The sequence below is a fragment of the Labrus mixtus genome, chromosome 20, assembly GCF_963584025.1.
Source record: "Labrus mixtus chromosome 20, fLabMix1.1, whole genome shotgun sequence".
NCBI classification, from domain to species: Eukaryota; Metazoa; Chordata; class Actinopteri; order Labriformes; family Labridae; genus Labrus; species Labrus mixtus.
Window position 1 is genome coordinate 9,714,007 of NC_083631.1, and position 15,810 is coordinate 9,729,816.

The 15,810-nt window shown below is 44.5% G+C and overlaps 2 protein-coding genes across 5 annotated transcripts in view; both read right to left on the minus strand.

The window, feature by feature from the left end:
* hoxb3a (homeobox B3a) overlaps window positions 1-15,810 on the minus strand; it is an 85,378-nt gene that overhangs the window by 37,623 nt on the left and 31,945 nt on the right. For 2 of the 4 annotated variants that reach the window (XM_061026350.1, XM_061026352.1), the window contains exons 2-3: window positions 13,226-13,450; window positions 963-1,323 (exon numbers count right to left, since the gene is read on the minus strand). The gene's annotated coding sequence lies outside the window, so the exon portion shown is untranslated. Of the gene's footprint in view, window positions 1-962; window positions 1,324-13,225; window positions 13,451-13,717; window positions 13,943-15,810 lie in introns of those variants that run through there. The other 2 variants (XM_061026353.1, XM_061026349.1) reach the window with 2 other exon arrangements.
* On the minus strand, window positions 3,146-8,981 carry hoxb4a (homeobox B4a). Its single transcript, XM_061026376.1, has 2 exons — window positions 6,585-8,981; window positions 3,146-4,958 (listed from the first exon to the last, which is right to left on the minus strand). Exons 1-2 carry the CDS (start codon window positions 7,018-7,020, stop codon window positions 4,675-4,677), a joined length of 720 nt encoding a protein of 239 aa, XP_060882359.1. The 5' UTR covers window positions 7,021-8,981; the 3' UTR covers window positions 3,146-4,674.

Genomic DNA, 15,810 nt, shown 5'->3' on the forward strand with positions numbered 1-15,810 from the left:
TGAGTGGCTTCCTGAGGCCGCTGCTGCTCGCCTCAGCAGATACCAGAGGCCTGAGCGCGCTGCGCAGATCGTTTGTTTTCCAGCTAAATTGTTTTGGAGCGCAACCGAGAGAGTATCCATTAACCAGCAACCCCCCATCACTTCTTTTAATTTTTCTCTTTCACCCTCCCTCCTCCCCTGCATCCCTCTCTCCAATTGAGCGCAGTATTATTCATATTCCTGCTGCAGCCTAGCTGTGTGCACCTGGAACACACACACACACACACACACACACACACACACACACACACACACACACACACACATACACACACACACACACCTATGCAACAGTATCTCATTAAAAGCTATAGGCCTAAACCTCAGCAACACTTTATAACCAGTGAAACACAGCCCAGAAAGAAAACGCATAATAAGCTCCGGGTGGTGAACCGGGAATTATTCACGGAGACAATTCTATCATCAATTAGCTGCAGCGTTTGTGATTTTTTTCTGAACTCATACAACCATATACATGCACTGTGTTATCCAATTACATCACAGGAACCCTGCTAATAAAAAAAAACACGTTCAGCCCAATCCAAATGATCATAAAATATAACAAATGTCATCGTATCTATCTACCCAACCTGTGCGTAAAACTCTCATTTGACATTTGAGCAAATGCACAAGAGGCCTCGTGACAGACGCAGAAGTGACACCAACACAGCAAACGGGGACAGTTGCACAAACTGAGGAGAACAACACAAGCCCGTCATCACACACACACACACACACCTTCCAGCACCAACCAAAAGTCCCTACGCTAAAATCAAAGCGCCCACGGCCATAAATGCCCCCTTCGCCTGACCTCGCCAAATGCGCAGGGGGCAATAAAACCATAAAAACGCCACCGGGGCATCAGACACCTGAGCAGAGGGACAGAGTGAGAGGAGAGAAAATGAAGTTTCCAGGCCTCTTACCTTAAGCAGCACGTGAAGCGACCTGCGGGCCATCGTCCTCCGCGCGCAGCCGGCTCTCTGACTCTTTGAGTTTCTTTAGAAGGATTTTCTTCTTTCCAATGACGAAGAAAAAAGTTTTTTCTTATAGTAGGATACTTGTGGGGTGTAAAAAAATAGCTTGCTGATGGGTGAGAAGGGGAGGTGTGTGTATGAGTGTTTATGTGTGTGTGTGTGTGTGTGTGTGTGTGTGTGTGAGAGAGGGAGGGGGGGGGGGGGGGGGGGGGGGGGGGGGGGGGGGGGTTTCCAAGTGTCTTCCAAGACGTCTTCTTCTCCTCCTCCTCTGTCTGTCTCTCTCTCCTGGCAGAAGGGGTCTTGTGTGTGGCTGCCGAATGACAATAGAGAAGAAGAAGAAGAAGAAGTGTTTAAAGAAGAACAAGTGATTAATGATTTCTTCTTGTATAATTCTCGCATTTTTCTTGAGGTGCCGTCCCCTCTGTCCTGTCCGCGAAATAATGGCGGTGAACTTTTTCAGACAGGGAGGGGGGAGTGGGCATCCTCACAAAAATCTGCTCCCATTCACAGAAGCAGCAGAAGGCCGCGGCTGATAAAGGAGCAGAAAAAAGAATAAGGATTCCTTATTGTGCACGTGTCACCTCGCGCGCAAATTCATTTATTTCACCTCGGACCGCCGGAGCTCGGGGGGGCTTCAGGGGCTTCAGGGGTTATTGTGGAGGCACATATGTGTGTGTGAATATTGGGTTGGGGGTGTCTTTTTAGATGCTCTAATATAGGACAATTGGTGTGTGGCAGAAATAAGAGCATATAGACACAAATATTATCTTCAGTGAGAGAGGAGCAGCCTGAGGGAGCAGCGTATTAAACCTTATAGAGTTCACTATAAAGAGAAAATACAGTGTGTGTATATATATTATAAATGTGTGGGTCCTTTTCTGCATCTGGGAATTAGTTCTGCAGAGAGAAGGTGGTGTTTGGAGCAAAGCGGTTAATAGGAAAAGAAATAAAATAAAGAGGCAAGAAAAATGGATTTTTGCAGTAAAGAAACAGCGAAATGTTTGAAAATACATGTAGGCTTTTGTTTTGGTGCAGTGAGCGTGTGTGTCTATGAGTGTGTGTGTGTGTGTGTGTGTGTGTGTGTACAGTTTGATAGGAGGTTTTGCGCTGGGGGAGCCTTTCATAAACAGGAAGAAAACAGATAAATGGGCAGGGGGAGTCTCTGTGGCAAGAGGCCCAGGGAGAAATCAACCAACAAGTAATAGGGAATCTTCTCTGGGCCGAGGAATACGAGCGGACCAATTTGGGGGGCACACTTTTTTTTGTTTAAAGTTCATCGAGAGGAATGCTATTTTCTCGCGCTCCCCCTCTCGTGCTCTATATTTTTCGATACCTGCTCTAAGAAAAGAAAATGAAAATTAATACGGGAGCCGCGCCTTACAAAAGAAGCCATTCGTCTTGTTGATTATCTATTTGGTTGTCAGGGTTTGAGCTATGGCGCCGGCCCTCTCCCCTTTTTGTAATATATAAAAAATAAAACACACATGCGCGTGCAGCCTCGCTCCAGAAAACACCGATAGGAAGAAAAAAAATGTTGTGCAAGAATTACACTCATTAAAGCATTAAAAGAGCACGAACCGAGAAACTATTTAACGGTTTTTTCCTCCTCTGCAGAACCAGAACAAGAAGGGAGGGGGGAGAGGGGAGAGGGGGGTGGGGGTGCAGGCGCGTGTGAGCAGCCGTTAAATTAACGGGAGAACGAGAGTGAAACGGAGGGACGGTTTGTGATTTAAAACGAGATTACAGGACGTAATGTACCAAGATCACTCAGGGCCGGGACAGATTCATCATCGCAGGCTGCTGATTCCTGCAGACAGGTCGCGCTGCGTTTGTAGGCAAAAAAAAAAAAAAACCAACAGTGAAATTAAATGAAATTATTTATTGTGTGTGTGAGTGTGCAGGAGAGAGCGCGCGGGTGCATGCTTTAAACACATATTTTAAACCTCAGAGAGGAGAGAGCTGCAGAGAGGAATTCTTCTGATGCGTTTTAAAACAAGAACATTTTTAAATACAGTAAAAAAATATACAAATTCAGCAATAATTCAAACACTTCATGACATCACCAAACCCGGAAACCTTCTGACATTAACAACATTTAGATTATAGAGAAGAAAACCCAGGATAGAAGAGGATTCTTTTTAGCCATTTATTTAAATTTCTATGAACTATTTACAAATAATAGGAAGACACTGAGGAGGCAGAAGCAGAGAGAGGAGGAGGTAACACATGTTCAACAACACCGTCATCATCGTTTTCATCATCATAGAAACGGATCTTTGGAATGTAAATAAAATAACATCAATAAAAAAAAAAAACACTTGGAGAATAAAATATCTAAAGAGGAGTCAGAACAGAGGAGAGGGGTGTGCGCATTTAATGAGCGAGCAAACAAAGAGACAAAGAAGAAAACATTCAGACATGCAGGAAACACAAACAACCGCTTCCAATTAAATTACATCTGCTCCTTAAAAAATCCACAAACAAGAAAATGAAGAGCGCTTTTTATCGTATTGCAGGTAATAATTATAATAATCATTTTAATAATAAGTCGTCACACAATTTAAAAAAATATAAAAGCTCGAAAAGCTGTCACTTCATTGAACGAGCAGGAGAGAAAACAAAGAGATAAAAATATATTTATAGAACTGAGGTAATAGGTAGTACATTGTATAGTGCTGCGTTTTGAACGTGTTCTGCTACTTGTACCAGGATTTAGCTTTGGATATTATTCTCATTTGTTTAGTTCACCCTGTCTGTTTGTCTGTGGTGGAAAATACCTTCAATTCAGTCTGCTAACATCCAGAACACAAAATGAACAATCATCGGACCTTTTCTTTACAATCAACACTGAATTCAAAAAGAACTAGAATCAACAGAAACAACAACAACAACATGGCGTCTTCGTGGATCATTCCGCGGGTTATATTATTGGATGTTAAGAGTAAGATATGAACGTGTTTGTGTAAGAATACTGCTCGTGACGAAACGATGCTTCCATTTATTACACGCGCGTGTTTATGGGGTTGGAGGGGTGCAGGTTTTTTTTTTTTTGGGGGGGGGGGGGGGGGGGGGGGGGGGTAATGGGCAGAGCCGCGGTTCACCCCTTTGCTTTGTACCCGCAGAGTAAACATGACAAATGGGAGCAGAGTTTGGCATGATTAAAGATGAAAACGAGGATCCATCTTCAGCGAAATAAAAACTCAGAGAGAAGAGCGGGCACATAATCCTCAGCCTGCATAGAGAGAGAGAGAGAGAGAGAGAGAGAGAGAGGGAGAGCGAGAGAGAGAGAGAGAGGTATAAAAAGAGAGAGATATAAAAGGCAGAGAGAGAGAGAGATTTGACGATAGAAGCAGAGAAGCTGTAGCGTCGTTTTCTTTCAGTCTCCTTCTTTTGTTCGTTTCATATTTTTATGAATGGGAGATTCTCCCCCTCCACCCCTCCACCCCTCCCACGTCATCACGTCATATTATTATAATGTATATCATCAGCATAGATCAGGGCCGAGCATCCCTCCCTCCACAGCAAAGCCTTTAATCCGGTCCAAAGTGCGGGCTCCGGTGGTTACAAGCGTCGACGTTCAGTTTCAGGGAGGGACACAAAGTGAGCCAAAGAGCCAGAGAACCGGGCTGTTTACCGGGCTGTGTACCGGGCTGTTACCGGGCTATAGGGGCCCGGTGTGGCTCTGGGAGTTTGTGTTGCTGCTGTTGGAGGCGGAGCGGACCTTGGTGTTGGGCAGCTTGTGGTCCTTCTTCCACTTCATCCTCCGGTTCTGGAACCAGATCTTGATCTGCCGCTCCGACAGCACCAGCGTGTGCGCGATCTCCACTCTGCGCCTGCGCGTCAGGTACCGGTTGTAGTGGAACTCCTTCTCCAGCTCCAGAACCTGCTGGCGCGTGTAGGCCGTCCGCGAGCGCTTCGGTTCTCCCCCCGTGTAGTTTGGGTTCACTGAGGAGAAGAGGGAGGAGAAAACGATCAATAGAGACACGAAGGTTCAAATGAACAACAAGCACAAATACAATAAAATATAAATGAATACATCAAATTATTATTGAATAATAGGATTATAATAAAACCTACAATGTTTCTATTAGTGTTACTAATGCTACTAAAAATTGCTGATAATAAAATATAATTGCTAGATATACTTTTAATTATTTCAACAATAAAAACAGTAAAAACAATCAGAATTCAATGACTCCATTATTACACAACCCTTTAAACCGTAAAACATTTGTCTTTGTGATGAACACTAAACCGCCTTTTCTTAAAAACGAAGATTTAATATCTAATAGGGAATTTTATTAATGATGACACAACAAGTAAATCTAAGAGTTCGTTTCACACTAAGAACATTCTCCGTGCAGTCTGAGCCTCTAACGCGGAGAAACGTATCCTGACCCCCGCGGAGAGGAGCCGCTGTGAGGAGCACAAAATGGCTGTAACCTTGGCAGAGCCTGTGACGCGGCTCTCCTCTTCCCTCTCCTCTCCCCTCTCTGGGACTGTCGTTATGTCTGCGCTTTCAGCTGTTACATCTGAACTCGTTTATTTCACACTTTACTGACAATCTGACGCTTCTTTCTCTCTTCTCTCCTCACATGTTTGTCAGGTGTCACTTCAGGCCCTGCGGCGCTGTGAATCCTCCCCGCACAGCCGGCTCTGACGCTGGTGTCCAAATGTTGTGATTTGGGGGCAAATGTGGGCCACGTCGTCCTGACACGTTCACGCGTGAAAATATAAAAGCATAAAGAAAGCAACAGGCGAGCTAAAGGAGCAGTCCTCTTTTCTTTCTCTCGAGCACTCAGAGCAGTGACTGGTGGAGAACAGAGGAGAGGTGGAGGGGAGGGTGAAGCAGCACGACGGCACTGAATGGCCGCCTGGGTAATGATTCAACAAATCCTAAAAACTAGAGCCAGAGCGCAGCAGCTATAACTAACGATTAAAAAAAAAATAGAGGAGAGATTTTCTTACCGGGTAAAAACGTCACACTGACTTTTTGATGGTGACATTTTGTCGCCGCGCAGAAACGCGTCCCAGTTCTCCCAGTACGCAGAAGGCTGTGAGTGTAATACACCATCACAGAGAGGCCATAATAGAGTGGAGCTGCTCGGCTCTGCATTAGTGTTTTACGGCCGACTCCATAAACATGAATATTTCAGCTGCCATAAAACTTTCCCTCCTCTGAACAACGAGAGGGGAAGGAAGGCTCGACAGAGTAAAGTACACCGTTTACACAAGCACACCACTTAAAATCAAATTACAGAAGCATAAAATCTAAGTTATGGGCTCGGCTGAGTTGTCATAAGGAGAAGAATCCGAGCAGACGAGCCGGAGATCGGACTTCAAAAGGCTCCTCAGCGGAGAGGTGTAATAAAAATTTATGGAGGGTGTAATTATATTGGCCCTGCAAACAGACGATCGTAAATCTTGACCCAAGGGCTACTCGTGTTCTTGTAGCAGAAACAGGGAGGGGAAGCCGTAGATCCTGACGGTGGACACCTAGCTGAGCGCACAAAGGCAGCGAGGCAGAGAGGGGAGAGAGAGAGAGAGGAACAAGTTAGCATGCTCACTCACCGATGTTTACATGGACTTTCTTCATCCACGGGTACACCACCGGGTCCTTACGGGTGCTGGAGGGGGACGAAGTGCTTTGGCTGTGGGGCGTTTGTCCGCAGGATGGAGGGGGAGGCGGGCTGGGTGTCACCGAGTCGCAGCGGTGACTCTGCTCCGGGACGGGGGTGGTCTGAATCCCGGCCGGGGGGAGAACGTGACCCCGCGGGGACATCACCACGGAGGCGGGCTGCCCACCACGCTGACACGGCGTGTAGGGCGGCTCGGCTCGGTGGTGATGGTAGAGAGAGTCCGGCTGGAAGGCGGCGGGCTCCTGCCGCTGGGAGCTGTAGTAGTCCGGAGAGTGGTTGGGCAGATAGTCGCTGTGAGAGTACTCCTCGCACGGGGGGAACTTGGGGTCCACATAGTTGGAGTTGATCAAATAGGAGCTCATGGCCATTAATTTCACTCTTTTTGTGGAATTGCACCTACTCTGAAAATATATAACTAAAATTTATATCTCATCCCTTTACTCTTCGCTTATTCCTGTTCCGTTGAACCCTCCTACTTTTCTGTCAAGTGAACAAAGTTAAGAAGCCACGTGACGGCAGCCGGCCAATGGCGCGCCTCTAGGACGGACCCCGGATAAGGAAATGGGATTAAGCATATACGGCCCCCGCACGCGCATCATCATATGGCCTCAGTACTTTCCCCTCTCGCGCCCCACTCTCTCATGTTTTCAGAGAATCACAACAATAACACGTAGCTTTGCGCGCGCACGGACACGCACGAGCTGTAGAGTACAGTCCAGATGACAAGTCAAACGAACCCTTTCCCCCTGTTCCGCGTCTGGCTGCAGCTTCTCAGGAAAAAAAAAGAAAGCAAACAGAAAAAAGAAAGCGCTCGCGGGGATTTAAAGTGGCGCCTGCACCTCCCTCTGTGTGTGTATTTGGGAGTGTGTGTGTGTGTGTGTGTGTATATTTGGGTGTGTGTACAGACGGGCTTGCCAGAGCTTCTCTCCTTTTTTTCTTCTTCTTCTCTGTTCTTTCCAAATGGCTAATAACGGGAGTGGGCGCGCGGCCACCCAGCAGCCCCGCGCGTGTCAGAGATAAATCTGGCTTGTTTAGGATCGATAGAAAATTCATCAACTAATTCAGGTTACACGCTCTCCTAAATCACCAGCAGACCTTTGCATTAGGGGACGAGAATCCAGCACCTTTTTTACTCCACCACGCGCACATTTAAACTCCCCTCGCATGTTAATTGAGCCTCAGCCTCGCGCGCGGCTCTGCTTTGCATCAAGAAACAGAATTATTTTCCAAATGAACATCTTCAGAATAACAAGTCACACAGCAGCTTCCACGCTGTTCGGCTGCGTTTGCCCTTGAGCTGCGAGATAAAGAAGCTTTTTGTTTTTCCACCTGAACAGATTCTCACCCTCACACACACACACACACACACACACACACACACACACACACACACGAGCTGCTTCACAGATTCGTTTTACTGTTTAAAATCACACGAACATGTCAAACACAGTGTCTCTCTTCTACTCCTTAAAAACACAGAAAACACCATAAAAGGCCTTCACCTCTTTTACGCACAGGCAGCAGGAAGAGAAATAATCATGATTCATTCCAGCATCTGTACTGAACGGATTCTACATTTAATTCACTTTAATACAAAATAAATCTGCAACATCAAATATTCTGTAAAACAGGAACCACTGCAGAGGATAGAACAGAGAGGGTTTCTTTATCAGAGGGAGTGTACACTTTCTTTAACGTTATCAGGACTTCAGGTGCGCGTGCACACACACTCTCTCTCACACACACACACACACACACACACACACACACACACACACACACACACACACACACACACACACACACACACACACACACACACACACACACACAGGCAAGATGATGGAGATATCCAAGTCCTTTGTTTCCAGAAAATTGACCGTCTCTAAATCGAAACCTTGCTGCCTCCTCCCCACCCCCCCATGATGAACAGTAAGCCTGAACGCATCATTTTTCAAACAGGACCAATAATAAATAAAAAGAGTCCAATCCAACCCGGAGTTGGCCTTTAGACCGGGATCGAAAAAAGAAAGTACAGAAACACTTTGAACGAGTTTTCATCAGTTTGGAGGAGAAAAGATTCCCAACACGCATGCGCGTCAGAATAAACACAAACACACTCGTGGAATAAATAAATTATTGAACGCTTTTTATTTATTTATTCTTACATTTTTACAGATTAAACCCAGAAGATGCTGTGAATAAAGGCCGTTATTAGGGCTGCAGGCCTCTCCTCTGTGCGGTGGATCCATCGCTGCCGTCGTGTTTAAATCCACTATATACTCCCCTAGAAGCGAATTTGTGATTGTTGTAATGATTTGTACACAAATCCGGATCTACAGGGTAGATATAGAAGACAGCGGCTCTCTGGAGGTTCACACACCTTTTATTGCTTCATAAAGTCCCTGTCGCTGCAGCTTTACTGGAATATTTTCATCCATCTGTACTGTCTCCGACCCCTGACCCCCCCCCCCCCCCCCTCTCTCTCTCTCTGCTGGGGGGCATCAGGGAAATAGAGCTGTAACACTTCCTGTAAGCTCTAACATGAAATAAAACAGAAATGTAACAGAGAGGAGTAAATGAAACGAGCAGTTTCGTTTCCGTTTATTTATTCTCACACGCTGCAGATGTGGAGGAGACAGAGGGGGACGTGTGTGGTCAGAACTGATTTTAAGGTGAATTTAAAATATGTTTGCACGCGCAGGATTTAATAAGAAACTGGTTTAAATCGTGCATCTAAAAATAAAAGGCCTTCTCTTTTTGTTTTAACCGGATGTGCATGTTCAGATATTTATTTCCGTTTCTTAAATCTGTGTTAATATAGAGTCCAGGCATGCAGACATTTAAAACCTGATTGATGATTTTAAATATGATCCCCTCCATATTTAAGAGAAGAATTCAAATCATCTAAAGATCATCTCAGGCCTCTTTTCGTTGGCACATATTTCCCCTCCTCTCTTTGTGAATTTTAAAACTCCTCTGGTCATTTTCTGTTTTTAACGAATCTTTTATTCAAAATGAAAATAATCTGAAAGCTTTCCATCCACGTAATGAGCAGAGTGTAACTCCGCGTGCACACTTTAATTATCCAAAAGAAGAAGAAGAAGATGTTGGCAGCTGAAAGCGAGGCCGGTTCTAACAGAGTGAACACAAGTTAATGAAAGAAAAGACAGATCGGTTGGCACGAGACACGCGCTGCTATCAAAAATGATTCTGAAACATCTGACTGAAGATAAATGAATAAATGTCCCTCCGCTGAGCTAAATGAATTGGACTCTGTCTCTAAAAGTCTGATTTAAATGAATTAAAATGAGACTCACACACACACACACACACACACACACACACACACACACACACACACACACACACACAGGGCCTGTTCTTTTTTTTTTTATCTAGATATCTATCCTAGTAAAAAACAAAAGTCAAACTATTTTCGTGCCCATAAAATCACAGAGGAGGCCTTCAGACATCTTTAATGCATCCATTAAAATAAAACTGGTTTCATAACTGAGAATGTTTTGATGCACATTGAGGTTCTTCGCGCGCTCAGGTGTAGAAACGTGTAATTTTCTATCTGTGCTGCTCCCACATTGATTTTGTGACACCGACACTCCCTCCGCGCTGCAGGCAATATTGCTGTTCACGGTTTCCTCCGAAAGTTACTCATACGTCACCAGAACAGAAACAACCTGCTTCTATTTCCTGTTTCTGTTCTGCACATATTCTGTTATTTTTTAAAACATTTAAAACAACCCGGTGGAATATGCTCTCATGTTCTTTTCAATTCTGTTCCTTTGTGCGCAGGTGTGGGCGTGCCCCCCCCCCTGTCACCTTGACCTCGCGCTCTGCTGCGGGTCATCTCAGGTATCGATCAAGGTGTGTTGAGTCTGACTGAGGCACTTCCCTTCACCTCTGTCAAGTTTGTCAGCAGCAGCCTTTCAGTGCAGGGAGGTGGGGGATTGGGGGGGGGGGGGGGGGGGGGGGGGGGGGGGGGGGGGCTTTTGTATCCGGCTGCAGGTAGAGGTCAATGCGCAAAACAAAGATTTTTAAAAGATAAAACCAAAAACACACCGGATAGATTTATGTCAATACACCAGGAAGCTCTCATGGCACAACAACGTAAATTAAACTCACCAGTTGTGTTTGTTTTTTTTTAAAAAGCGAAACAAACATTACCCTGCGTTTTTATTTGAATTTAATAAATGTTAGCTGTGAGGAAAAACCAGCCTGTCCTGCTGCAGAGAATGAAACGACGGCTCGTCTCTGCTGTAACATTAAGCTGTGATATCAGAGAAAGAGAGAGACACTGTGTGTGTGTGTGTGTGTGTGTGTGTGTGTGTGTGTGTGTGTGTGTGTGTGTGAGAGAGAGAGGGAAAGGTCAGCGCATCTGGATTTACACAAGTGTCTTTTATTGCGGGTCAGTTCCGTTTACAGCTCGAAACAAACACTCACAGGGAAGCTTGAATGTTTCTTTGAGGGAGGGGGTGAAATAAAAAAAAAAGCAATAAAAAATTCAGGGTGCGGAAGAGAGCCGAGGTGAATAAATAACTTTACACTCCGAAATTTACGACCCTTCTTTAACCAGTTTGTCCATCACAGACTCTCAGTTGTTGTGAGAAAAGCTGCAGACACTCCGCTCCCTCATTCTCAATCTGCTGCTGCAAACTGGGATTAAATGTTCCGTCTCAAAAGGATAAATGTGGATGAATTTTGAGGTAAGACTCGAGTTTTTTTTCTCAGCAAAGGGAGGAATAAAATGTAAGAATTATTATCAGAGTACTCACTCCGTAAATATGCTAAAGGAATAATTATTTCTTAGTGTTTGTGTTAGCTGCATTTCATTTGTAATTGTCGCCTGGAACCTGTGAGATCCACAGAGAGGCCTTACATCGCAGTGAAAAATCAAGCGCACCATATTGAAGGGTTAAACGGCGTCATTATGTGCAGCAGCCGGACTTGTCAGAGATCTGAAATATGACCGAGGTGAAAAAGCTACAGGGACAGAGACGCATAAGAGAAATGTGGTTTTCGCTCCTTTGTGCAGTTTGAAAAATACATCTCGGTGAGCTCCTCCGGTTATTGTCATGCAAAGTAACGCGGAGGGAAGAATGGCGCTCTGCACAGGCCTGTCCGTGTGCACAGGATTAATCTAAAGGTGGTTTATTAGAGAGCTTTGTGGAGCTCGAGAAATGAGACTCGTTATTTCACAAAGCAGCAGCCTGCAAAAAATAAAATAAAAAAAATAGAAATATATATACAGAAAAAAACACGAAGATAAAGAGAATCTCCTGCAGAACGACCAAAACACACCGCTGCTGTCGTTCACATGTCCAAATGTTCCTCCTATTTTTAGTCTAAATTCTGTCGACACACACACACACACACACACACACACACACACACACACACACACACACACACACACACACCATGATATACCTCTTTATGTCTTTGCTAATTGAGCAAAACGTTTTTTTAAACGAAGAAACAAATGTGCAAAAAACGCGTCCTGCAGCTCTTCTGATCCCATCAATAGAATCATTATCTGTGCCAAATATTTGCACACAAATATCAATTTCTTTTTCTACATGAACTGGTTTTTGAACTGGTTGTTAAACACACAGTTGGTGGTTTGCAGCATGAGCACAATATTTGTATTAAACGCGTGTTGTAGTTATGAGAGCGTCTCCCTCCACAGACAGTTTATAATAAATAAAACATCAGCAGGACCAAATCAAACAGCTTCTAAACACATGAGCTCATTTTGACAACATGCTCGAGCCGCAACCAAAAGCAGAAAACCACAAATCTGGATGCAGTGATAAAAACCCAAACAAGCAGCAGGAGGCTCCAGATGAGGAAGCAAACATGCCTCTAGTTTAAATTCACTTTGATATTAAAACTGTAAAAACATTCACATCCTCACATTCACTTCGCTGCTGTTTGAGGGGTTTTCAAACAGAAACAGAGACATATATAACAACGAAATCATGAGCATTGAATGTGTCAGCTTTTACAGAATATTTAAGATTTTAAAATCTGCAGGAAAAACGTTTCCAAACTGATCCGAGCTTTAAGAGGAGAAAGTTGTCCAGCGTGACATTTAACCTTCAACTGACCACGACCTCGCCTTCACCTCAGGCAGCTGGGTACTGCTGATAGTGTGTGTGTGTGTGTGTGTGTGTGTGTGTGTGTGTGTGTGTGTGTGTGTGTGTGAGTGTGTGTGTCGAACATTGTTACCAACTTGTCAGTGTCTCAATCATGCTAACTAATAATCCACTTTTTAAAGCAGGTAGTGACGTCACACATGTAGCCAATAGTCGATCAAACATCCTAATCGATGAATCATTTTCAAATTAAACTATGTTAAAAAAAAAAATCAGGAGGAAGAGGAGGAAGCTCCTGCAACACGTGCTCTGCCCCCTTCCTCTCTGCGCAGCGTGGGCAAAGCACCTGCCACACACACACGCACACACACACACACACACACACACACACACACACACACACACGGAATGCAAATGAGGCAGCTTCCTCTTCTACAAGGAGATTTTTTTGTGTACTCACTCCTCTGCAGCGCGTGAATCCTCCTCTCCTTTCCCGCGTCGTCACATCCATTTCCACTGTTATCACTTCTTCTTCTCTTTCTTCTTCTGCGTTTTCTTTTTCTTCTTTAATCCTCCAACACATCGACAGCTGTGCTCCTGTGTCTCCTCTCTCTCTCTCTCTCTCTCCCTCCCCTTCCTTCTGACGCCACAGGTTTTTTGACCTCTTCGGGAATCTTCGTGCTATCTTAAAAAGAAAAAAAAAAGAAAGAGCGCTGTCATTTCCGCGGACACCCCCGCTCACACGCACACGCGCACAGACGCACACATTCCGGTCTCCGGTGTGCGTAAACATGGCTGTGTATCTGACACGATTCGTCTTTGAATGAACGCAGTAACGCTGCATGTTTGGAACAAATTAATCCAGAGGAAACTACAAAACAGCTCCGGACACTCCGTGCGTAAAGCCGGATCACATCTGCGTGAAATGACAGAGGAAATCCCCCCCCCTCACCGGAGGCTGTGCCGCGTGTTTCCCGGTGTTACAGCGTCTCGTTTCGGGGCTGAGGGAGCGCGAGCAGGGCTGCTGTGGAGACTGTTGGCTCTTTAAGGCATTAAGTGTTGTGTGTGTGTGCACGGACTCAAGTTTTCAAATTAATCTGCCAGTTTGGCACACTCTTTGTTTAACGGGCGAGGCGTGTCACCCCGCGTCCCCGGTACACATTTTAATATTGGAGAGACGCGCTGACCTCCCGTTCACCCCGAGCACAGCCCCCCCTCCCTCTCTCTCACTCACTCACTCACCCCCTCCCTTTTCCACACCCTTTCTTTCTGCCATTTCCACCTCTCTCTCTCTCTCTCTCTCTCTCTCTGTCATTTTGTCCTCTCTCTCTCTCCGTCATACTAAATCGAGTTGGAGTCATTACTTTGAAGAAAAATGGTCAGTAGATGTGAGGAGGGAGGGGGTCTCTTTCTTCTCTCTCACACACATTTTTTCCTTTTCTTCCAGGATCATTTCTCCATCTCCTTTTGTTGTATAAATATAAATGACACGAGAGCCCGCAGCAGAGAAACCGCAGCATCACTTCGCAGGCTTCATGTTCATCAAGTATTCCAGAAACAAATGTGTTGCGTTGCAGCTTAGTGCGTATAAACAACCGTTTTGAGTCTACTTAACGGGCTCTGGAGCAGACACGGAGGTATCAGGTGGATTAATATCGATGTTATTCGACCCTCTGCAGCCCGGAGAGAGCAGCCATATGTCCACACTCCTCTCTGCTCATTTTACTACTGTCACTGAATATCATCGTTTCACCGGAAACAGCTGATTTATGTGATCAATGACTCGGTGCAGGTTTATTCTGTTTCTGTAAATATAGTGTCCTATCTCAATATAAGGATAAATAACGTGATATCCGTGTGTGACGTTTTATTGAGTCTATGCACGTGCAAATGGTAAAGATTATTAGGACTCTCGGTCACGCTTAACGCATGCGCGCTGCAACCTTAATTGAATTGATTTGTTGAACTCAGGATGAACCTTTGGAGAAAGATGGAATCTGTAACGTAGTTATTCACCCATTACCTTTGTGTGTGTGTGTGTGTGTGTGTGTGTGTGTGTGTGTGTGTGTGTGTTTACGTCATTAAAAGGATTATTCATTTACTGAATTATTTTTTAGCTCCTCTTCTGAGACCCATGTTCTTTTTTTCTGTCTCCACAAAGCAGCTCCAACACAAACAGGAGTTCGGTGAAAATAAATACATTTTCCTAAGTCAGGTCAGCTGATCTTGAGGAGGTTCAGTTTGTAGAAAATATAAATAGAGATATCAATAAGTGTGATATTAATCCCTCCTCCAATCAGCTTCTTATTTCGTCTTTTTAAACTCCCCTCTGTCTAACTTTTAGTTTTTAATTTGCACTGTCTGAAAAGTGACGCGACAAAACATTAAACCTTTAATGTACATTTACATGTCGTGTATCAGTGGCTGACATGTCACATAGTATTGCATTATTATTTTCGTTATTTATATTATTAGTTATTCATATTTTCACAGTGTTGTTGTTGCAGGAGAAACAGTTACAGCTTCTTTCTTACTCAGAAATAGAGGAATTCACAGAAGAAGGAAAAAAGTGTGTGTGTGTGTGGGGGGGGGGGGGGGGGGGGGGGGAGTACACACATTAATCTTGTAGTGGAAAATCTGATAAGCGGAGTAATATTTTTGGAGGGTTGAGGAAGATAAGAGTTTGTTTTTGACAGCGAGGCGGTGATAAGGCCGCAGAGAGGAAGAGCCGAGGTTTGGAGGATTATAAATAGAAGTTTACTGCGAGCTTAAAAACCAACACTTACACACTCAGACATCTGGTTACACACACACACACACACACACACACACACACACACACACACAGAGACCCGTTAACGGAGCTTCTCATATATTCAAAATGAATATCGATGCCTGACTTGTTTTTAACAGAATCTTTAGACTCGTGTTTTCACCCCCATTGAAATAAAACTCCTCTAACTGAACATTGTCAGCTTGCATGTTTAAATGATCCTATAACTAATCTTAGATCTGTGTGTTTTATCTGTTTAAAAAAAGGAAAGG